General features: G+C 31.3%; 1 protein-coding gene across 5 annotated transcripts in view; it reads right to left on the reverse strand.

Annotated features, from left to right (window-relative positions):
• The window catches only part of LOC115876692 (agrin-like), a 272,204-nt gene that overhangs the window by 22,451 nt on the left and 223,554 nt on the right, over positions 1–26,199 (reverse strand). For all 5 annotated transcript variants that reach the window (XM_030892575.1, XM_030892578.1, XM_030892577.1 and 2 more), the window contains 11 exons: positions 25,828–25,928; positions 21,052–21,169; positions 19,378–19,617; positions 17,783–18,109; positions 16,685–16,837; positions 13,770–14,033; positions 13,399–13,545; positions 12,524–12,654; positions 10,961–11,069; positions 10,268–10,447; positions 9,711–9,887 (listed from right to left, as the gene is read on the reverse strand). In XM_030892575.1, coding sequence (XP_030748435.1) covers positions 9,711–9,887; positions 10,268–10,447; positions 10,961–11,069; positions 12,524–12,654; positions 13,399–13,545; positions 13,770–14,033; positions 16,685–16,837; positions 17,783–18,109; positions 19,378–19,617; positions 21,052–21,169; positions 25,828–25,928 — 1,947 coding nt within the window. The remainder of the gene's footprint in view (positions 1–9,710; positions 9,888–10,267; positions 10,448–10,960; positions 11,070–12,523; positions 12,655–13,398; positions 13,546–13,769; positions 14,034–16,684; positions 16,838–17,782; positions 18,110–19,377; positions 19,618–21,051; positions 21,170–25,827; positions 25,929–26,199) is intronic.

The raw sequence follows: 26,199 nt of genomic DNA on the forward strand, positions 1-26,199 counted from the left end.
AGTTTGACACTTTCTTTGATCTTTTTTTCTGTAGTGCTAATTAATTTTGTACCTACAGAGTGGTGACAGTTTCGATGCTCATTATCTTTCTATCTGATTCTATCTTTATTCAAGTATTTTCATACGTATATTTAACAAAACAACGCTTTTTTCTTAAGAAAAAATATTCCCAGAGTTTTGTAGTCACCAAAGTTTTGTAGTTTTAAGATTTACACTCTTAGTTTGTATTAAAAAAACATTGTATCGTTGTACCAAAGGATTAACTACACTTTTTGAAAATAAAAGTCTTTTAAAAATGCCTGATATCAAGTTTGCCTTCGCGAATCCAAGTCTGAATGGCACGAAAAATATGCAAGTGAAGTGTAGTATTTGAAATCTTTCATGCATCGTCATAATAATATAATAACATATTTAATGATAAATTGAAATATATTCACTGGCTGTGTGGATTATCATGAAAATTTTGAAACTAATTCAATGTGCTGAATATTAAACCAAATATGCCAGTCAATGATAATGTTTTGTCATATATAAGTATTTTGTTTATTTGTTGCATTATTAATATTGGCAAATTACAGGTGTCTATTTTATACCGCATTAACCTGTTTTATTAGAAAGCCTTGTGCATATTTCAAAGTTCTTTAAAGTGATTGGAATGAAAACTAATAACTATTTGTTGTTACTATTAGATTCTTACTACTATCCGTTTTCAGTTGAAAAACTAAAGATTCAAAATATATACTTTGAATATGAATGCACTAAAACATATTTAGGTTAAAAAACCTTATATAAAGATATATTCACTGGTTTTACTGAGACTCAATGTTCCTTTTGTTATTGATAAAATAAGCACACTTAATCAAATCCATACCCGAGTAAAGATGGAAAATATAATCGTTCTAGAAATGCAGTGTCATTTATTAGATCAACCCTCATAATATCTTGAAAAATAACGTGCCCTTTTTCCATTAGGACACTAAGTGGCAAATTTCTAGCTCTAATTTCTCTTGATATTTAATTGGATTAATATTTCCTAGACTTAATGAAAGTTTTGATTTATAAGTCTTACCCAATGCAGCAGAAATGTTACATTTCCTTTTCTTTAGGAGGGATGATATAGTAGTTATCTCAACACTAACAAATCATAAGGATATGAAAAAATTAGCTAGCTGGGTTAGATAGGACCCAAAGGTTGATATTCTCAAAAATAATGGGTATAAAAATAACAGTGTTTTGTTAAGTGAGAATAATATACCTAACTTTAAATAACTTAATAATATATTTTTATTGTATTTGGTACCTATATAACTGGAAAACTAGTATGTAGAGGGGTAGATTGCAATAAATAAATTCATTTTAATTATCAGATAAGTTAAACTTCCTATTATTATTAAGATATATTTTATTAGTTTCATATTTTCTTCCTTGATCTATCAAAGGTATTTACAAGGTGTAGTATTGTAATTAGTATACTCTATAAAATTAATGGTATAGTGCTTAAGGAAAATCAAAGCACAAAGAAGAGTAGACACCGACCATTTTGAATTTTAAAACATGGGAGAGTGAGGGAGAAGGAACACTCCTGCCTGGAAGATGTTATCGATAAAGCTGCGGTAATCAGTTTACTGTATGGAAGTGCTCGATTTTCATTTGCAAGGTCTTACTATTATATATTTAGGTCATAATTGTATCAAACTGCATTAAATTTACTAGGTTCGCTTAAACTAGGGTTCGAGATGTTTGATAAACGTCAGAAACATGCTTGTTTCCGATACGGTTTGAGATAAAACCATGTCTATCCACTATATATCAAATGCATAATGTTACGATAACTGTTTTACTTGCGTTAGTAAGATACTGAAACTTTTATTTCGGAATATAAGAGAAACATCAATGAATATTGGTGGTTTACATATCTATAATCTTAATCGTCAGAAGTAAATCTTTTATTAATGGTTTTGAAAAAAATAGTGTCAGAGAAATGGTCTTATAAGGTTGTTTGTTATTACTGTTCTAATAATGTAATTTATTTTTAGTTTCTTGAATGTTTTGTTTCGCATATAAAAATTCAATTTTTGAACTATAATTTAGATTTAAAAATCTGCTGTTGATCATAAAAATGAAGTAATACGATATTTACAATTTTATATAAGCTTTCCTGTTCTCTTTACTATTCATTTTTCTGAAAGTAAATATTTTGATGTATCGTAAAAGTTTAAAATTAACAAAAAAGGTGTATACTCTACCATGAATATGCATACATTGTGTTTAATAAATGATGCGGCAAGGAATAAATTGATGGAAAAATGTCTGAAAATGAACTGCTTCTATATATTCTAGCTAAAGGAGAAAGAAATCCTGTTCAATATTTTGTACTTAAAATAGGTGGGGTAGCCTTGCATTTTCATTCTAAATAGGTTTTGTAAATTTGAAAGCTTTTCATTTAGAGAATTGAAAATTATTAATTAAGTTATATACCAAAGTGAAAATGTTAAAATAAGTTTTCTATTAAAACTAATACAATTTGATATGAAATATTTTTACCATACAATATTTTTCTTCGTTAATTTAAGTGTTTATGTTATTGGCGTCAATCCATAATATTACCGTAATATAGATAATTTCTCAGCCAAGTTTTAAGCAAACATTATTAACAGAAAAATATTAAAAACTTCAATGGAGCTGTTAGTTCAAATTAAAAATGCCTACGCCTCCACTTCCCGTGTAGGTATTCGATTTTTGTAAATATTTTTAATTTAAAAATTTTATCAGAAATACCTTTGTCCGAAAATATCAGAAGCCATCAAACTTAAAGCGAAAAACAACTTTTTTCGAAGTTAATATTACCAAAAAGGAAAATGGATTTCAAAGGTTATCTGAATATCTTTTTTTTGAAATGATGATGAAATTTACATTAATATATTTTAGGAATTAAATTTCATAACTTTCGTGTATATGGTTCACATTCATATTTTTAATAAATAAATAAAATCTCTTTTACTGTGTTTTAAAATTATTTGCTTAAATACCACAAAGAAGAAACTTCTAAGACTTCCAAATCACTAAAAATGGCGAACTGGAACTAAAAATTTCAAGTGGAGAAAGATATATCAAAATATATTTTAATACCGTTTGATAGAGTAAGTACTCGTAATCCCGTGGTTTAAAAAGAATTTTCAAAAATGTCAATTATAAAGTTGTGTATACTGTAAATAATAAATAACAACAATTATTAGGTAATCCTAAAGATAAAGCATCTCCATTGGAAAGGTCGGGTATTTGTGAAATTTCATGTAAAGATTGCAATCAGAAATATATTGGGCAAACTAGAAGATCAATATTAATTAGATTTAAAGAACATATAGCTAAGATAAGATATGGTAGACCGGATAAAGGTTGATTCTCACTATATCTTCCGTTTCCATTCCATATCCATTCCATATCCGTTCCGTATTTTTTATTGTATTGACTCTATACGTAAGCTTGCTACCGTATCAGTTCCATACTTTTTATTTTACAATTTATATCGTTGGGAAATTTTTATTTTAAAAATTTCTATCTTTTGAAAAAGGTAATAGATTTTATTAAGAGGTAAAAGAATAAAAGAAATACATATTAGCAAAATGTTAACAGAGCTGGTACAAATGTAAGAACTTCACAATGCTGTTTTCTATACGCTTCAGTACGTCCGCCAAAAAAATTATGGAAGGAAATGAATATGGAACAGTATGGAAACGGAACGGATAGTGTGCATTGTCCTATGCATTTACATGCTTTAATATATATTTTATGTAAACGGAAGGGAAACGGAAGGCAGCTGATACGGAAGGTATAGTGAGAATCAACCTAAAATCTTGCGTTGCTCAACAGATTGTTGATAAAGATCATTATATATAGATGTTAAGATGCATATGCCTGCGTCGCATTAAATAAATGATAATATAAACAGAGATAATGGTCCAATTCCCTTCAGTTCTCTGTTCCCCTATTACTCTAGTCTCTGTAATTAATTGTTACACTCGGTTGGTTTTGACTCCCTCGACTAGCTTTGCCACGTTGGTCGTTGCCAACTGTAAATATGGTTTAGTTTTAATCATCTGCTGATGATGCTAATATGGCGTTACAGTAGACGTAGAATTAGCCTGTCTATTACTATTACTAAGTTTTTTTTACCGGAAACGGCTGGGTATTTAGCCACCTAAACAGGTAAATATTCTTTTATCCGTACAATAATGAGCGGCACAAATTTCGAAACGAGGTTGACATTTTGAATTAAACCTGTCTAAAAGGAATACATTAACCAGACGTTTACCAGGACGCGTGTGTCGTTAAATTTAACCAAACCAAATCACTAAATGGATTTCTAATGTGTTAAAATTAACAGAGTTAACTAATGACCTGAAAGTACATAGGTAATATTCGTTGCTAGTATAAACGAGCAATGCGAATATATACGGCGAGCCAAATCAATATTTAAGGAATTATAAGTATTTTATATTGTAATAGCGTGCCAGGTAAAAAAGATTTAACGAGAAAAAAGCAGATATTTGAAATATGTGTTTTGGAATAGACATTCCAGGCATTTTTAAAGAATATTACGCGATATTATATATTGTTCCAAGGTATATACGGCTTATTTCTTAAGAAAAAAATATATACGGGTTTTCTCATAACTAAAAATGCGATTTTTGATAAAATAAATTATTAAATATCCATCTAAAAGTTTACAGGATATATACAGGGTTATTCAAGATTTAAAAGATTAGATTTTTAGAAATTGTGAGTGGTCGTTTGAGGGCTACTGAAGCTACAATTTATAATTATTTTCAAAAGGTACAGAGTGTCCCAAATAAAAAACATATTATCAAAGTTGTATTTTTTAATTATTTAGTTTTTTTTTAGTATCTTAATCATTTGATTAAGGTTTACCGCACTTTAATCTTACCGTTTTTGAAATATTAACTATTTTGCGAATATGTGGTAACAATAATTTTAACGCTTCATTCCTCTTGGAGTATTTAAGTTTTAGAAGCAAATATTTTATTTGCTTCTAAAACTTAATAATAATTTTATGGGTATATTGAAAAATGAGGTCTAAATTATAAGTATAATACAATAATTTGATACACTATAAAATTTTGCATCTGAAATAAAAAAAAATATCATAAAATATACAGGGTATTTCATTCAAATTAAGTTATTAAGTTCATTAAATTAGTTATTGCCGTTTAAATCTAGTAATTATTTCAATTAAATTTTTAGACACTCTCAATGAGGTAGTATTATTTTTATTATTGCAACATAAAATTTAGTAAATAGAAGAACTTCAGTACAATATTTGTTTTTAAAAACTTGTAAGAAAGAAAGAGAGAAATGAATTAAATTTTGTTACTGTTTTCACAAAAACGTAAATATTTCAAAAAAGGTATGATTAAAGTGCGGTAAACTTTAATTAAATTTACCTTTATTTTAATCGTAGAAACCAAAAATGTAATAATATACAAAGTGTTCCATTAAAAAAATACAACTTTGATATTTTTATTTTTTTGGGACACTATTCTGGCTTCATCCAAAGATCCCATTACCCATGATATCTAAAAACTTAATCGTGTGGCTGCAATACTTCATGTCGAATTAGGTCAATAACCCAGTACTCAAAGACCATTTTATTTATTAAAAAAGAACATTCAAATACCAGTGGAACTTTATGTAAACTCTAATTAATATTTTGTGTATTTATCGAAGAAAATTTAAAAGATGTTTCTGGTAATTTGACTCACTGTAAATTTACGACAAGCCTTACAGCGTTCTGACACCACTAGAAACATGATAGCTGCGAAAAACGAAAAGGAAACATTCTGTATCCACCGTTTGTAATTGCACAGCAGGATAAAAGCTGTCCCCTAATTTCAAGTTCAATTATTTCTAGGTCTTGAAATTGCAGATGGCTGACAGAAAAAAGGATTTTCGCAGACAGAGGGGCTGGAGTATTTGGTTGCATTTTTCAGTGGCACTTCCTATAAGCACTTTTCTGCTGTTGTTGAAAACAATTGGGGCAAATCCTGGCGAGGGGACCTCCCCTTGCCACTGATAAAAGAAAACGTTTTAGGCGCTACATTCTTCCACTCTACGTCAAAAAGATATGTTTAATGCAGTGTGCTTCTGTCCTGATAGCAAGGGCTGATATATGCGCCCAAAATACTAACAATTTTAACACATAAGACAATGTCTTTTATGAAACTGATATTACTTTTTGAACTTCCTGATAACATCTCCAAGTACTCCATGCATTTTTATGCAATAGTATTCAACTTAATTTATACAGAGTGTCCCAAAAGCACTAACATTTTATTTTATATATGTAATATCAATTATACAGGGTGGTCTGAATTGTATTCGAGAAACTTCGGCAGTATATTTTGCAAATAAAAGAAGTAAAAAAGTTCGTATAAATTTATGTCCTAAAATGCTTCGTTTCAGAGATACAGGGTGTATAGAAATTTCTTATTTATTTTGGCTGTTTTTTTTCTTTTTTTTGACATGAGAAATTTCATTTCGATGTCAATATGACTCCTAATTGTAGGGGACACCACCTACCAATCCGAAATATACACCCTGTATTTCCAAAACAAAACATTTTGGGACAAATTTATACGAAATTTTTTACTTATTTTTATCTGCAGAATATGCTGCCGTTAAGTTTCTCGAATATAATTTGAGCCACGCTGTATAATTTCATTTTTAGATTTTTAGAAACATGAATCTAACTTTAGACCTAAAAAACTGTACTAAAACATAGATTAAAAGCTATTTAAAAACTTAATATATATATTTTTGAAAGTTTTAAAGTAATTTTTCTTTGATAGAATTTTGTCAATATCAGGTACGGTCTAATAAAATTCCAAACTTTCAAAGATTTTTTTCCTATTTAATCATTAATTTTAAAGTTCTTAAAAGGATTCTTGAAAATAGCTTATAAAAAGGTTTGCTTTTATTAACATACTGCCTTTACTTTCTGCAAGTATTTTTATTAAAGGTTGTCTGAGAATAATAAGTATAAACTCTCTGACATATAAAATCAAAAATGAACATTTTTTTCCTCAAATTTTAAATAAATTATTTAGTATTTTCCAAGATTTTACCTTTTCATTAATGTCGAATTGCCCTGGATTTGTTATACTAAAATATTATTCTCTGTTAAAAGTTTGTAATATTCGAAACCACTCTTCTTTATTTTTGTATTTACTTAGAAAACTTTCCAACACATTTTATACTACTTATTAAAAGTATTAATACCTGTATAAAACAAACCGTAATAAAGTTATTGTGCATATCTCCAGGCAAAATCTTCTTTCGAAAAAATTAAGGCAAAAAGAAACCTCTGTAAAACATCAAAGGCGGCGTCTTCTATTTATATTGTTTACACTTTACCTCTGTCGTTCTTTTGTTCGTAAATTTCGTATTATGATAAACAAAGCTTCAGAAATAAATGCTATTTATAGTGCTTTTGTGTTCTAATATTATCTTCTGCTTTTCTCCTTGAAAACTCTTCTATATATTCAGCCTCTGCAGTCTCTCTTTGTTTTAAAAATAATGTTTTGAAGTACTGAGGCTGAGACGTATAACAAGCGTGATGAGTTATAGGGAAATGCCAATATAAAATGAGTGCCCAATTATAGTGTAATATCAAATTATATCTGACATTTTCAAGAGTGTAAGGGAACATTAAGATAAATAGAATAATGTGTGCAAAAAATTGTTATAGAAAATGTAACAGAATCACCCAACTAACTAATTGTTGGTTTCTGAACTAATAATGTTGTCTGAAGGTAGAAATGTCTCGACTAATTTCAAACAGAAGCCTAAGTTTCAAGAACGTTTTAATAGAAAAGACAGAAAGGGGATGAACTCCGAAAGATAGGCCATGATAGTTCCAAATCTAAATTAATTCCAATCAATTAACCGATGTTAAATCGTTAACTTGCTGCTGAACAGTCGAATTACTTGTAATGTGTCTAAATTATCATCAATTCAAAATCAAACGCTAACTAAGCGGCTCTAGAGAAAGTTTGTAGAATACGGTAGAAAATAGAAATGTATTTTAAACTAGAAATAATCTACTGCTTTAAATACGTACCTTTTATATCAGTGTAGAGTAATGATGAATAATTTAATGCTTTTCTATGCATACAGTGACACACATAAAGTCCACAGCAGAGTTTTTTAATTATTTTTTATTTCGGCCAATACAGGATGATATATTTATGCCATATCCGATTTTGCCATCGGAAAGCATAAGCTAGGACAGTAAGTAATAAATTTCTAAATGAATTACTAAAATCATTTTTTTATCTACAACCACAGATATTTTGTATTAGAAGGGTCATAAATATTCTTTAAAGAACAGCTATTAAGAACCGGTGAGAAAAACGGGCACCTTAAAATATTGATGTATTTTAAATTTTAATAAATTTTGTTCTAGTTGGCCGAATTTGATGATTTTTAAAGCAATATGTAGCTAAATTATTTGACTTTTTAATATCTCTTTCTAAATTAAAAATGAAAGTTCCCAACTGTAAATTATTCGAGGGAAATCAAAATGTTGATATTTTGGTGAAAATTTGAAACGTCCTGTGGAATATATTAGGAAAGCAAGGAATTTAAAAATCATTTTGGATGCACTTAGATGTACATCCTTTCTCGATTGTTTGTTGGTTCATCTCAATAGCTTTATTTTTGTTGGAGATATTTTTTTGCGCTTTTGAAGAAGACACTAACATTTTTGTTGTAATTTTTACATTTTCAAATTCCTTGCTTTTTTAACATATTCCATAGTGTGTTCAAAACTTTCATCAAAATAACATTTTGTGTTCCCTCGTATAATTGACAGATGAGAACTTTCGTTATTAATTTAGAGAGAGATACTAAAAAGTTAAATAATTTAGTTGCAAATTGCTTAAAAGATCATCCAAATGGGTCCATTAGAACACAATATAGGTATAAAACTTTAAAATACATCAAAATTTTAAAGTGCTTGTGTTTCCTGCCGGTGAGTGATATAATTTATCCAATCTTTATCAAATTTCATGATAGCTTTTATTTTATCCTATGATCTGAAATATTTTTATGTGAATAAAAACAAATTAAAAAAAAGAAATACGCGAATCATCCTATATTTAACGAGGTGTAGGCAAAATTTTACTTAGTATAATTTGTACATTAAATTTCATTAAAACTGCCGTAAATAGTAATTTGTTGCTCTTCTAAATTTATAATTAAATAAATAAATAACAGATTTATGCGTGTTCTGGCCGAATCGTGTTAATAATAATAAATATAAATTAGAATATTTAATTTAAAATAAGATATTTATTTTTACCATAACTCATCGGGCTGCGATACACCGGTGTATATATTTTTCAATTAAAAAGAGATTACATTGCTGCCTTATATTTTAGTATACGATTTTTATCTTACAAATAAGTTTTGATAAACCAGTGAATATGTTTCCTTTGGATAGTATTTAAAATACAAATATCTCTCTAGACGATATGATGATGTGAGATTATATTCTCATAGATACAGTGTTGTTTGTTCTCGGAGATTTCTGATAATTAAGACTTATATTTTATTGAATTAGAATAAAGTTATTGTGAACCAGTGAATATATTTCTTCTAACCAGAGTATCGTATAAAAGATAACTTCTCACCTACGCAATGTTGCCTGTCTTCTGACGAGAAAAAGTCAGGCAAACAAGTGCATGCCCCCGCAACGCAATAACTGTTCGAAATAACGCAATCCGAGCTCTTGGAACACAAATCTCCCAGTAGCGCCGTTATTCTCACAGTAGCCGGAGTCGGTCTGTAAGCTAGAGCAACATCTGCATCTAGAAATTCGTTTAAACCCTTTTTCAGTTGAGATATTGTACGATTACATTAAAATTCACCCTTTGGTTAGTAGACTTTCACCTCTAATTAGAAAAACCTTTACCCAAAATAATTAATTAATTATGGAGTTAGTAAATCTATTGTTTGCTTTATCGTACAAAATTCCAGCTGAATTATAACCAAGGTACACTAAATAAACAATATATTGAATCGGTTATTGGTTAAGCAAGATCATTTATTAGTCATCAAACACAGACAGTAGCAGAGACACACTGTGAACTATACCTAATTACATAATATAAAGCGCTATTAGTAGCTAAACTAGTTAATTGAATAGTTAGACTGTATTAGATCTTAAATAAATTAGTGAGTATCTCACCCCGGGTATCTTTAATATCGGAACTTAAGGGCCTAGTAGCACTGCCATAATAGAATCGAGGGTCGGGCACCAGCAAGTGCCTCGTGGATTTCGATAGGGGCGAGTTGATCTCGTCGGGCTGGGTGAATTGCAGGGGGGTGTACCTACGTAAGGGCCAATCTGTTCCAGGGAACATGTCCTCTGCAACAATAAAATCAAATACCCGTTCCTAGTGATTCAACTCACCAAATTTATTAGATAATTATAAACGTAATCAAATAAATACAATATAGTATTCAAAAAAAAGTAGTCTCCTCAAAAAAGTTTTATGGGTAAACGTTAAGCATTTTTTTGTCCGTTAGGCAATTTTTTTTATTAGTAAACCACCGGCACCGCTGACAAATTGGTCTCCGTTGGCTTAACGCAGAGATGTTTACAAAAAAATAACTATTTTATTTTCTTGATTCTACTACAGAGTGCAAGTGGCGAAAAACCCTTAGAACTTTTTAGAAGAGACGAATCAGCCACAGAGGTATAGACATTTTGTATAGTAGTGCATACCCAAAAATAAAGAAATAAAAAATATTTTGACTCAATTATGTAGAAACTTTAAAAAAATCTAAAAAATTAAATCATATTTTTCTACTAAATTAAAAAAGTTCAGTAATAATAAAAATATAAAATTATTTTTTAAAAAACTGTTATATGACTTACCCTTGCAAGTCCCAAAAGCTTGAACGACAATGTCCTTCTGTAGTCTGCAAGCCAATTCGTTTAGCTCGCAAGGAGAATTATAGGTTTGTCCATCGCTTCCACAAACAATCTAAAATAAATCAGATATATTCCCTTGGAAATGTATTTCGTTGCTTGACATTCTATTACAAAAATCTAGAAAATATCGAAGATTATTTTTCTTATTTTCGATATTCAAAAAAAATCCGAATTACTTTTGATATACTATTAATATTTTTCATCGTGATAATCAGAGAAAAAAAATGAGTAAAAACGAAATGACGTTAAATTGATTAGAAACGCTGTTTTATTTTTAATAATTAAAATTGACCCTTTTTTAAATTTATAATGAGTGTTCTTGCTCTGTGTATGGTTTGTTCTTCTCTTTCGCTTATTATATGAAAGGGTTGATTAAAAAAAATCAAAGGGCTTTAAGTACTCTCCCTTTGATTTATTCTTTCATTTGCAGAAATCAAAAAAAGATTAATAAACAAACTTCTCGTTTCTCCTTTAATGAAATATTAATAAAAAAAGATGGTAAAAAAATGTTCGTAATCAAACTGGATGATATTCTTTTTGAAGTTTATAAATAAAGATTATCCTGTAGTCAGTGAGTAACAAGTAAATAAATTAAGACTAAAATTATTTAATTTAATATTTAGAAAAGATCAGATACTGAAATGAGTAAGTGAAATTTTGATGAATTTCATCTGGTTTTTAGTTTTAGTTAAAAAAAAATAATTTCTTGATAATATGGCAACATAGGTTGGTTTGGTGTTCGGTAGAGTAAATTTACAAGAAAGAAAATCCAGAAAAGATCCAGTAGTTCTCAAAATTTAAGGAAAAAATTTTCTTTTCGAAATTTTCAAAGTAACATAACCCGGTTATTTTGGATTTATTTGCAAAAAGGGCAAAGAGAAAATATGTTTCTTTTGTCGAGATATACCAGCTCTAAAAATATTTGCACTTATTTAAGACTCTGTATAGTCAGTAAAATTGTCGGTTTCGTAATGCCACCGATTTTGCTAAAAATGCTGTTATTTACAAATTAAAAGGCATAGATTAATAAAATATAGGCCATTTTCTAATTGTTAAAACTGATGTATTTGGGGTCAAAATAAACTGCCCCTAAAAATATCTGCACTTTTTTAAGACCCACACTCTGTATTTTATCTAATAAAATGTTTGTCTCGATATACGCGGTTTCTGTTTACCCGCGTAAAACGAGGGATTTATGTACAGTTTTTGTTGCTTAGATAAATTAGTTTTTAAATAAAGAGCCACAAAGAAAAAGATAACCATCCATGTTGCTTAGATTGAAAATAGCGGTTTTAGGTTGGCAATATTAAATAAATTAAATATTCACTGTCCCGAACAAGGCAAATTGAGTCTTAATACCTTTATTCCCCCGAGTTTATTCGACATTAAAAGTCAGGCGTTGCCCCGGTGTCAAATTCGATCCGAAATCGTGTCAATTAAATTTTCGACATGGCGCTTTTAAAACCGCGTGTCTGCCAATTTTTCAAATTTATTCCGCCTACGTACCTGCACCTCCGTGTTTGGGGGACATTGTTCGTGGCACTCGCACATCGCGAATCCGTTCCTCTCGACGCATGATGCGCCGAAGTAGCATGTCAATTCTTTACACGTAGATGGCGGTGTCGTTGGCAAATCACCTATAGAATATCACCAATACCACGTTAAATATCAGGCCAAAAAATTTAACTTTCAGGATATACGTGACCTCATGTCTAGTAGGTATTTTGATTTTTGTGTATTTGCTGTCATATTTTGCTTCATAAATAGTTTAATTTTTTATTGTACGTTACTTACTGCCATTACTCTCATTCGTTATTGTAGAAACCCCTATCTTTTAATTTTCAGAATGCTCTTGAGGCGCTGCTAATTCTGTGCTGAATTTCAGATTCAATCTTGGTCTTTTCCAAAATCAAACTGATTCATAATTGTATATAATTTAATATTTGTATATAATTGGATACCTTCTATTAGGTACATTTTTTTTAAAATAAAACTAGTTTATAATATCTTAATATGCATTTTATTATCAAAATTTACTACGAGCACGTAATCTAATTTATACCTACTAGAGATGACGTCACGGCGGATTAGTTGAGGCTTTAGTTTTAAAGGTGGTATTGATATTACACAGAACTGTATTTATTTCTTTTCCCCAATTTTGCGTATTTTTTCATATTTAATTATTATTGATTTAATGATTTCAAGACGCACCTCTAATGAAATATCTTATATGAAACTTAGGTACAGTCCTATTCACGAAAAATTACGAATGCGATCATACTGAATAGAGAATGATACTATATAAATGTACGTAATTAGGAAACCCTGGAATTCTGATACAATCGTCATCTTTCATGAATCGGAGTATAGAAACTTTTTACCTGAGACGCAACCATTGGGGCCTAGGACCTTATTATGGCTGGTACACACTGTACACTTTTGTCCTTGGACGCCTGGCTTGCAAACACACCTACCTGTCATTTGTTCACAGTCATCTCTGACAGAACCAAAGATAGAGCATCCGCAAGCTAATATAAGAAAAATAAAAAGTTAAAATAAGTTAAATAAATTAATTTTATTTTATTTCATTTTAAATATTGTATGAATACAAAAATTATAGTCAGTTTTCAATTGTTGTGAATTATTTTCAGAAAAAATAAAACATGCATGTTTGAAGGTTTATATTTTACAGCGAATTAATTGGTAATAAATATTGATATTCCCTCATCGAATATTAGTTCTCTTGGCTTACGTAAACATCCTTTGAATCCAGAAGATATTTTGGGCAATCCCCAGAAGCCGGGTTCGCACCTATCGCATTTCTCGCCTCCCACTCCCGGTTTGCATTTGCACTTGTTAGATTTCGCATCGCAATATTCCGAGTAGGCGCCGAGTTTATTACAACCGCAGGACTGAGGGCAACCGGTGAAATTAGGGCCTTGCGATGGGTTTTTGCCATCTGGGCAACAGCCGAACCAGCTGTCCTCGCAACTTTTCTTCTCGATGAAATTCTTGTCTGTAACAGACAAAATCGGTACTTCTCTTAAGGAAATTGAAAATAAAACATATTGATTTTTTTATGTAATTAGTTTAGTAATTAATATATTATGTAACAGTATTTTGAATAGTGAATTATTTAGCTTACTAGTAGACATAGAATATAGTGAACAAAAAGAATGTTATCGAAATATTGGCTCTACATCAATAAAAGCTGCTGGCTAATGTTCATTAATATATAGTGTCCCTACAACTAACCGTTAATAACTAACTGTTAACTAACCGTTAATATTAGTACTTCATTCCGACGATATCTTAGTAGGTACTACTACCAATATAAGTACTGATTAAGGTAGCATGGAGTACTTATGGAAGAAACTCAATCATATTCAAATCTAAAATGCCACTTTATCTAAAGAAGAAAGCATTCAACCAATAAACTCCATTATAAGGAAACTGTAGGTCGCACAACGGTCAATGGAAGAACATATGCTGGGAATAACCAAGCAAGACCGTAAAAGAATATAGTGGATACGACAAAAGATCCAGGTAAAAGATCCACAGAATCAAATCCCTTAAGTGGCAATAAACAGGACATCTGGCAAGAAGGACGGACAACAGATAGACCTTAAAATTACGTCACGGTACCGATGAGGAATTAAGAGATCTAGAAGGAGACCAAACCTGAGATATTAGGAAATTAGCAGGGATAACTTGGCCCACATAGCCAACAATAGAGGGACAATGTAGAATGTGTGGAAAATGTAGAATAAGTCAATGGGCCCAACTACACAGAGATTATCTAAATATCTGAGAGAGGCTATACCATAATTGGAAATTGTTGAATAAGCTGAAATGATGATGATGATGACTATACCACTACATCCTCATGGGTTACCAAGAATACTTAAAGATGGTATTTCATTTAGACCTTATTCATTAGTTCAAGGAATTCAGATTAAGTAGATTTCTCTTTCAAATTTTCCAGCTGTTGGTAGGAAAAATATGCACGCTTGTTGTGGATTTGAAATGTTGGCAGACATATTTAAGAACATAGAGTTAGGTCAATGAGCCAAGTTTGTTTGCCGACACACAAAGAAGTTTTTCACGATTTATAACCGAGAAAAATATTTTTTTTTATTTTTCTCTGTTCAGGACACTATCTCCTCAATGAACATATCAGTAGATTGAAGTTAAGAAAAAAGGCGAAAGCAGATTCTGATGGGGGAAATGGGGAATAAACAAAACACCTCATCGCCGAAAGCGCCAAGACGATAACCATTCGTGCCTTATACTTTGGTACGACTGATATCGAAGATGGAGAACTAACCTCTGTAATACCGTCTCAGATACTGGTTTCTGTTTGTTAAAGCCTAGAAAGTATGATGATTGAAAGTTATAACTCAAGAAAGGGGATCTATAAGTTCGCGGTGATTAATGCCCCTCTCTCATGCAATCTACATCTGTCTAAAAATATATTTAATTATATATTTCATTACTGTGTACAACTTTCCTGTGAAAATTTAGCTTACTGATTTGTATTAGTTGTAGACTGTGAAAAGCCAAAGAAAATAAAACAAATAAAGTACGTAGTTAACCAAAATAAACAGGAAGTAATAACGAGCGCATCGGCGCAACTGAAAACTAAAACTATCCTTGTAACAATTCCGCACCTAGCCTGTTCTTTATTCCCACAAGCCCTATGCAGACGAAATTTAAAACAATATTTTTAACACTCAGACAGCATCTAAATTAGTTTTCCTTGGAAGCTCTTTCTTTTCCCAATGAAACTTTTAAGCGAAAAGATTTGTTCCATGTTGACCAGAATATAAGATATTAATAACGTTTCAAGGCTAAAAGAAACTTCGAAAAAAGTTATTAAATGTAACTTTAAACCCAGGCCCGGCGCATATTTTAATAAAAACTTTTTCGTAAAACTTTTCCACTAAGCTTGTCTACGGCATCACAAATTATTAATCTTTCTAAACAAGTGATTTTCTGCGGGTGAACGCTAATTAAAATAAATTTGTACTGTCAGTTATGGGCGAAAACTTTAGACGTGAGACAGGTATAGCTTTTAATATATATGAATTGTTTTATTGTGAACAGTTAACCTACATGACACAAATTGCGATTATTTTACAGTTTTTTTCTGGTTTTTAATTATTACTAGGCTCAGTTTCTCAGAACTTACTACCGAGAAAAATAAAAGATTTTCGTTGATTAAAGCAAGAATAATCATCGGATTGTAATGGGTTTTTAAAAAGGACACTGTCTTCTTAATAAACACCATAGTAGACTGCAGCTAAGAAACAACAACAAATGCAGATTATGTATGGAAAGTGGAGAAACACCAGAACATCTCAACACATGCGCCCAGACGACAAACATTAGTGCCATAAACTTTGGTACGACGGATATTGGAGATGGAAAACTATCCTCTGTAAAATTGACTTAGATACAAGCTTCTCCCAAAGCCCTGAGACAGTATGCTGAGTTATAACTCAAAAAAGAGGGACAGAATAGATCTGTATTGTCGCGGTGATTAATCCCTCCTTCCAAACATTCATTCTACTATACTAATAATAAAACCATTCTTATAAAAAAATCTTTATATCGAGCATTATTTATAAAATAGAATTAAAATAATGAGAGATATAGAATACTAACCTTTATGACAGCAGCGCGAGAATCGAGCTGTTTGATGGCAGTAAGTGCCAGAAGGGCAGTCTTGCCTAAAAGGGCCATTACCACAATCTAGCTCACGCCCTGTGACGGGATCAGTTACAGGTTTCTCTCCCTTGCACGGTTTCACTTCCATTCCTATAAAAAACATCGCCTCTAATAATAGACTCAAAAAGCAGAGTATTTGTAAACATATACAGGGTTGGCTCGCACAACCAGATTATCAAAAGTATTTTTAAATATAATTTAGACATCATCATAAATGTTTTTGTTGTATTTTATTTAAAATATTTTTCAGTAACTGTCTTAGGTAGGATGTGTTTGCTAAGTTGTTTATCTATTTATTTCGATTTTGCAAAAACTGATACAGGTCACCAAATAGGGTGATATGTGAATTTCTCTGTGTAACACTTCTCATTTGATGCGCAGTAGTTAGTGCGACATCAGTAGAGATTAAAATAAATGTATTTCTAGTTATAAGTTAAAGAAACGTAGAATTCTTTAAAATGTTTCAGGATTACTTCGTATAACTGTTTTAGATGAAATGCGTTAGATTAAAACAACATAATTTTTTTAAAGATATTGCAAGGAAAATAAAAATTCCCAATTCAGGAAAGTATGATTAAATGAAAAAGACGTCATAGCAGGCACAAAACTGTTAAGTAACGCAAAAATACAAATAGTTTTAAAACAAGTATTTTTGACACTATTTATATACTTTAGTTTTAACGATTAGATAGGTCTTAAATCATTTACAATCAGAGACTTGAAACTTTGTTAGTCATCTCTGTGTTGTCGCCGTTTTCACTCAATCACAAGGAATTATGAAAACTCCGAATTGCGAATTTGAAACCTCAAAATAGCTTAAAGACGCTCAAAAATCACAGGCTGTAGTATATATGAGGAGCTGACAAATTAGCCCTCCTATCTAGCATCGCAAGCAAACTTGATCTAATAAGAGGAATATTGCGAGTCACATATAAAGTGTACTAAAACGCGGCCAACCACTAATAAAGACTCGCTTTTACACTAAGAGGCAAAGCGCCAAGACTAATAGAATCAGTAACTTTCACTTAATCAGACCTTGGCAAAGCTCGAGGGGTCTCAATCGCAGTTCCTCTTGTCTTTGACAAGCCTCCATTTTCATCGCACATATGGACGAATATATTCTTAGGTCTGAAGCGCAAACTGGTTTGCTCGAATGGGGATTGGCCAGGACTGCGCTGGCGCAGTCGAATTTACAGGTGCATCTCGGAAAGTTGTCTGGTCCTAGCTCACAGGTGGCGTCGAAGTCGCAATGAATGTCTCTACAAGCTTCCTTAGCGTTGCTACTGAGGTTTAGGATGATGTTATCGGTGGGTGATGGTTCTAGCTCGGTTGGTGATACATTTGGTAATGAATGAAGCGTGGCTGAAGGAATAATTGTTATTATTAAACAGAATTCATGTTAATATAAATTATTATTAATAATATTTGCTAATGATCAAATAAATTTTGATTTTATGGTTTTATTAAATGTTATCCACTCCATGCAAATGTTCTTCCTCAAGTTAAGTTTTAAAATGTGAATAAAAGAATAACTGTTATTATATAGAATATTTGTTAAGGGTTATTTTAATTAATGTAAAAATGAGTCTAATATTAAATATAATATATTATTCTGAAATAATTCTTCATGTTTTGAAAGATACAACAATTATTTTTTTATATATTAATTTATTTTGTAATAGTATAGAATAATATAAGAATAACAGAGCTAACAATGCAATGAGATTAATTTAAAAACATACCAGAACCAAACCGTATATCCAGAATAACTACTTCATTAAAACAGTTGCTTTAATTTTATTATTCCCGTTTCATACTCAGTTAGGTCGAAAAAAAATTCTATACGGGTTATTGATTTTTAAGGTGAAGCATCTGGATAAAGGCTAGCAGGACCAGAGGCAGAAGTTATCTCAAAAAATAAAACTTTATTTCAGCTCTAAGTGTCCGAAGAGATTACATAAAAAGGACCCTCATAAGTTTGTACATCGAGTGAAACATTCTGTTCCAAAAAATATATAGAGATCCGAAAAATTAAAGAGTTACCTTTTTTCTGTAATGAAATAAATTTCTTTAACAACTTCAGTTTATAGTTTTTTAAAAATGTACTACCGGAGACCAATTTGATTGTGAATACCTAAATTTAATGCTGGACTTTTTTTATTATTATGATTAAGGCTTCTTAAAAAGGAAATGAGAATTAATGGAGCAGCTGTCTTTATAAATGAATGTTATATTTGACGTAAAGATGAATCAGGTTAATTATCTCAATTCTATTTCGGTTGGTTTAGTGCAAATTAAATTTAGATGGCGGCTTACAAAATTTTTTATCTGCGTAAATGTCTTTAGAGTATTTAACAGAGTTCTTAGATATATGTTTGTATTCCTTTTTTTCTCTAGATATTACTTAGAGAAACGGATCAAAATTTGTAATTTGCAAATAATGAAGAAATCAGTTATTTTGAAATATTATTTCATAATTTCTGTATACATGAACCACCTTTTTTCTCGAGGACAGGAGAGGAGAATAGAGATTAATGAGAATATTTTATCTGGTAGAATAGTAGGAAATGTAGGTGTTCTGTTGGTCAGATATCAATCAAAAGGCGCAGAAATTAAAACGAATGACTTACTGCTTCCTATGGGAAAGCGCTCCCTGCAGTCGCCGTAAAAAACGACGCTCAGAGAACCGGCGGCGGCGTAATTCGTCGAATCTTGACACATCGCTTTTTGCATTTCGCATTCGTTTTGATATGTCATCATGTTCGAAGCGCACACCGGTTCGCTGCCGGATTCTTGGCAATTCGTTGGGCACACACACTCGCCAGCCTCGCATCGGGCGCCGTATTTACATTCGACGTTCTCGCACAGGTCTGGAACGTTCAAATAACTTGTTAACGGAATAGGGGACGTTTTTTTTCTCGCTCTGTATTTAGCTTGTTATAGTTTATACATTAAATATTACACGCCCTGGCGAGCGCCAGACGACGAGAGGCACGTTTTTTTCTGATACTAAAGTTGTAAAAGCTAGGGGGCATTCAATTTACTATTGGAAACGTAGGCTTTCATGGCCGGTGTCTAGAGAAGTAGAAATTTATGTAGTATGACACAAAATTCGCAAAACGTTCGAGTTATAATCTGTCTTAATTAAAAAAGTTAAAAAAAGTTTAAAACTACAGGAGGTCCTCGTTTTACAGGGATCTTACTTTTTTTGAAAACAGCGCGTATATTAAAGCACAACTTTTATTTTTTAACAGTAGTGTCGAGGCCAGGGAATTCCACCACCACGAAAGATATTCGCTCGGAGTTCGAGACTCTTCCGCCTCGAAAGCCAGACGACCCGTGAGCGGACGCTCTACCTCTAGACCCAACAGGCTATGCACGCTACCGTTTCCTCTACCTAGCCTGGGTCAACCAAGAAGTACGGAGCTATATCCAACTGCTCCACGCAGGATTTGCTCCGGAGGAAGCAAGAGCAAAAACACTCTTCGAACAGGGGAGGGCAAAAAACAAGAAACAGCCCGGTGCATCTCTACCAAAGGGCAAGAGAGAGAGCCAGAACCTCTCACCCCTGCTCCGTCAAGGAGACCAAAAGCCAGGATCGAAAACCGTCCAACACCGGGAGGCAACTATCGACGTATGACCAGCTTTGCCAGAACTCCAATGTAACGATATCGAGTTGGTAAGTCATCAACTCTGGAGGAGGAGGAGGGACACGGCCAGATCATCACAGTAAGTATTTACTTCAATTCAAAGGAGGCAATAAAGAAAGAAAGATGTATTCTCTATTATAGATTTCGGGACAACACCGGTATCAAGTCTAAAGAAAGTTTTTGCTTCAACATGTGATTCAATTAGGTCTTTTACATCTTCCTGTTGTAAATCATGAAATCCCACTCCAGCTAGCGAATTCATAAATCAGTAGACTGTTTTTATGTGGCCAATATCTATATTTAATAAAAACGCGTATAAGACAACAGAGTAAAATAAGTAACGAGTGTCAAAAAACGCAAACGCGTATTAGCGAAACCGTGTTTAAATATGCCGCGTAAATCGAGGAACTCCTGTAATTACATTTAATAAACAGATCCATTATTTTAGTTAATATAGCAGCATGCAAACAATGCTGCTCTTTATCATTCGATAAATAGTGGAACAAATCTAAATATTTAGCACAAATTTATTGTTCAATCCGAAATGCAGGTGTTTAATTGAATTCGAGCAAGCGGCCTAAATTATTCAGTTTCCTGGAATACTTAATAAATGTTAAATTAAACAACAATGTTCCGAGGGGGCTAAATACTTACCGCAGTTTCCTTTATAGGCCACAAGAACGTACTGTTTCGTATTGCAGGAATTCTTCCTCAGCTCGCATTCGTTTACGTAAGTAACTCCATCTGTTCCACACACAGGTCCGTTGTTCAGCTGAGGGAAACAAATGCATTTAAGTATCATCTATGCACTGGCCAACCATACGGAAACAGTTTTGGAATATAAATATATACTATCAATAAATCCGGACGTGTCTCAAATACGTATGGATTAGTTTCAATCGAATTCTTCCTCATCAAAATTCATTTTTCAAATATCAACATATTCTCAAGTAACTTTTTAAAATCTTTAATTAATGTAAGATATAAAAAAATAACCAAAAAATTAACATATACATTCTCAAGTAGCTTTTTAATATAGATATTGTTTATTAATCCATATCTCTTAATATACCGCTCTTGCAAGTTGATATTTACATGTGTGGAAGTGAATCGCGTAGGGATATTATTAAGTCGGAGCGAGAAAAATGCATCGGTTTGCTATTGCGGCGTTGCCACATTTATCAGAGACACAGGACACATCCTGATCGAAAGAAGTTTATTTTTGAAGTTTTTTTTTCGGAAAGATAACTAGATAACATCATTAGATGTTTCTGGGCATCTGAAATCGAGTTATAAGAATATCGTATGGTGTAAATTAACACCATACGATATATTATTTTATAACGACAAAATATTTTTATAATGACAAAACGTCAATAATCGCAGTAATTTTAACACATAACACGTGATAACTCAAGAACCATTTCAGATATTCATTTTTTTTATTTTGAAGTTCAGATCTTAGACAACATGTTTAAATGAGAAAAATTTGATAGGCTTCTTTGTTTTTCCATTCAAAAAATTAAAAAAAACTGCCATATCCCCTTCCCCGTCTCTAAGAATTGTGCACAGTTTCTCGGTTTATTTTATAGGTTTGGCAACGTTTTTACTCTTCTCTCTTTGTTCAATTCATTATAAATGCATTGTACTCTACTTATATTCGGAATTCTCGACCCAAAAGCAAACCTTGCCGAACCTAGTATATATATTTCAGTAAAAAATAGACATCAGTGAATGTTCACAATTACTAAAAGTAGACAAATATCTTTAAAATACGACATTCACTGGTCCAATACTCAGTTTGGTTTGGTAACATAATACTATGATAATACACTTATGTATTATAATTTCGTAGTGTGTGTACTCCTCTAGCCCGTGTAACCTCCTTTAACCTCTTTACAGCAAACAGAACCGTCGTTTAACCGAAGAAAAACAAATGCATTTAAGTATCATCTCTGCAGTAGCCAATGGAATGAAACAGTTTCGGAATATAAATATATAGTATCAATAAATCCGAACGTGGCTGAAATACGTACGGTTTAATTTGAATACAATTCTTTCTCATTAGCGTTACGGGCATTAGTTCCCGACGCTAGCCTTTCCTAAGCTGATTTTAAAAACCTTTTTTGATTTGTTTCGATTTAATTAAAACCTTCGGCCTTTGGTGTTAGTTATGAATGGGGGATAGACCGCAAAACGAATTATTTCCTAGTTGAACCGGACGAGATCGATAACTTGGCATTTCCTGTCAGTTTTAAAACTATTCAGAAGATCGTGCAATTTATTAAAGGTTTCTGTGTAAGTTATATCTGAAATCTTTATTAATGTATTTTTAGAAATATGTTTTCTCTCAATTATCTTACCTATTCAATAAAAAAACGTGTGAAATAAAACACTGTGTGTAGACAAAAAAATGGAACGTTTTTCTTAAACTGATTTAAGAGAGAAAACTGTAGTCTGTAGAACCGACAGAATCATTCAGTTTTACAATATAACTCAGTTCTACCTACACTGATAAAATATAAGTAGGTATATTTACAAAAATTAATATGGATATATTACAGCAATTTATTTTATAAATCTAATGTTTTTACAATTTCACAAAGATATTTAATGGGTATTACCAAGTGAATAGAATACTATTTTTAATTTAATTAATAGTTTACTATTTTTACAAATAGTTTTGAGTGTTTACAAATGACATTTAAACCATAAATATAATTTTGTATTAAAATTCAATGTTTTCACTTCAACTTCAACTAAACACAATGCTATAACTGATAAAACTAGTGTTGTTGACCTACATGACCTGTACAAAAAACTGATCTAAAATTGTAGCCGAAAACATCCAGTGTTCTTTATCTGACATCCTATTCTTTAATCCGTCTTGCCCGACCATTTTAACTGACACGTAAAATGTTATGTGTAGACAGAGCTTAAAGGAAAAATACAAACAAAATATTTTAAAAATAGGAAATGCTTTTTATGTAACTGTTTTTATTTATATAGAGTGAATGAAAATCAATGTTATATAGACTTCTTTCAAAAAATGGTTCGCCTTAAAAATATTATAAACCGGGTGCGTCTCAAAAGTGGCTCACCTCTATAACATTTTTATTTTTTCAGATAAAAAATGAGATTTGCTATGTTAGTATATGACATAAATTAGGATTGATTCACGTATTCAGTTGTTTTTGGTCACTTCCTGTTTCCCCGGAAATGACTACAACTTATAATTTTTAAATGGCACTCTCGGTATTTTTTTTCTTTATTTGTTAGAAAATGACATTCTGGATAGAATGACATATCATATGTCAACTTTTGACATTCTCGCTTAATGAAAAATCGTATTTTAAAATTCAATCTAGAGTGCCATGGCTATGTTAAACACACTAATTCTTAATCAAGGAGCCTTGGAAAAATAGATCTCATCGTGTAATGTTTTTAGTGTCTTGTCCTGGCCAGTTAGAAAATGCCCAAATCGTATTTTTAATCATATCTCAATTTTCTCAAATGGAACGAGGGTGGCTCATTAGCATATTTGGAAAAAGCATATAATTTAATACCAGACAGTTGGTATATTTCAAGTGAAAAATTTTCGTTACGAACCGCAAGTTATAATGTCAAATTAGCCATATGTGAAAATGTCAAAAGTTGACATATGATACATCATTCTATTCAGAATGTCATTTTCCATAAAAAAAAATAAAAAGTACAAGGGTGCCGTTTAAAAATCAAAAATTGTAGTCATTTCTGGTGAAACAGGAACTGACCGAAAAAAAATGAATACGTCAATTAATCCTAATTTATGTCATATACCGTATGATCGAATAAAAACGGCGTCCAGTTGGCTTGGAAATGACGATCGATGACATTTCCCATATAAATTTACATATACAATGACAGCGATCTTCATTTCATAGCCATCGCTGACGGCGTTTTTATTCGATCATACGGTACTAACATACCAAATCTCGTTGTTTTAACTGAAAAAATAAAAAAGTTATAGTGGTGAGCCATTTTTGAGACGCACCCGGTATAAATCGATTATGTAGATTTATTAAAGGCTGATTGTTGATTATGCTGAATCAACTCAAACATAACTGTGTAATATTTTTTACATGTTATAATATCCATAATAGTGTTTTATTTGTATTTGTACCGAATTTTTGATGCCGTATCCTGCATGAAAATATAACGGAACAGTGTCGTACTGCGATAAAATTTTAGTTGCCCTCTTATTATCATGGGAGATATGGAAACACCAAAAGCACGTGTAACGTCTCTTTGAATGTTTTGAGAGATCAAAGCCCAGCTGAGGACAAACAATCACTGGCGAAAATCTGTTTACTTTGGCTTTTGCAGAGGAGAGTTTTGTTACTCTTTTTCGGGAAATAGGACAATGCATCGTTGAATCTGTTGTTGCAAATCGATTTCAAGTTCAGCGTATATCTCTTTGATTAATTCTTTAGAGTGTGACAGCGTATCTTGATAGAAAAAGTGTTGGAATGGGATATCCTTATAACCATTCTAATTTTAACAATTCTATCTAAAATATGTTTCTTGACCTATCATAGAGAGAAGACTAAAGTAATCTGTAACGGTTATAACACGTGATTAAAATTAAAACAACAGCCGGAAATTTTGTATTTAATTTTTAATCCGAAAAACAATACTGAAACTTAATACCCGGTATTCAAATATTTATTAATGGAAGTTGAAGTTTAACTTTACCACTTTCCGTCAAACACTTACACATATATGGGTTTGATAATTTAGTATTTTATTAAAATATTACATTTCAGGGTTTTGTTACGTTATGAAAAAGTTACGTATAAATTAAATTTTAGTATAATTTCTTTTATGCGGTCTCATAATATTAAAATGATATGCAATTATATAAACAATATTAATAAATAACTCCATTAGCCACTGAAATTATAGATAATAAAATAAAACGATGTGAGCTTTAATTAAAATATAATTTGGTGTAATATTGTCGAATTGAAACAATGCAGTTCTAAAAATAGAATAATAACTTTTAAAATTAATTTTATGCGGTCAAGTTCCTTGAGAATGGTTAAAGAAATTATTGATACTTTTTTACTGAATGTACTTACTGTATAATAGTTCAATTTTTTTAAATTAATCATTAAAACGCTACCTTGCGTGGTATTACACAGTGAGTCAAAAATAGATCTATTTTTTCTAAACAGTTTCAAATAAAACATCATAATTTATCTCCAACCATATGTTTTTATAATCCAAATTCATATTTTTTAAATATATATGCCTCAAGTATTTTCTCTCGAGCTTTAAAAAAGGAATTTAAAAATAAAAAGTAAGTAATAATTGCAAAATATAGATGGTTACGTAACTTTAAAGAAAAAAAAACAAGCTTATTTAAAGAAAAAAACTGTCGAACTATACCTTCATATCTGTACATTTCTGCGGGCATATACATCTTCCTTCCGTAACTCCGTCACTTTCACAAACTGAATAAAAATCGCATTTCTTGTTTTCACATCCATCTGAAAATAGAAACACAGTCTATGATTTATACTGTTGTAAAGCAAAAAGGGCAAAATACGTGAAAATATACTTTTAAAGAGATAGAAATCACGCTAGTATTTTCTTTGTTTGTTATATATACGGCAAATATGTATAGATTAAGTTGTGCAAAAGAAAAAAGTTATATAAAGGAAGTATTAGACAGATACATCTTTTACAAGACATGTAGTACTATAAAAGACATAAAATGCCATGAAAGAGTTGCTCTTGTTAAACCACATTTAATAATAA

The sequence above is a fragment of the Sitophilus oryzae genome, unplaced genomic scaffold (assembly GCF_002938485.1).
Source record: "Sitophilus oryzae breed Bouriz unplaced genomic scaffold, Soryzae_2.0 scaffold_1440_pilon_pilon, whole genome shotgun sequence".
NCBI lineage: Eukaryota > Metazoa > Arthropoda > Insecta > Coleoptera > Curculionidae > Sitophilus > Sitophilus oryzae.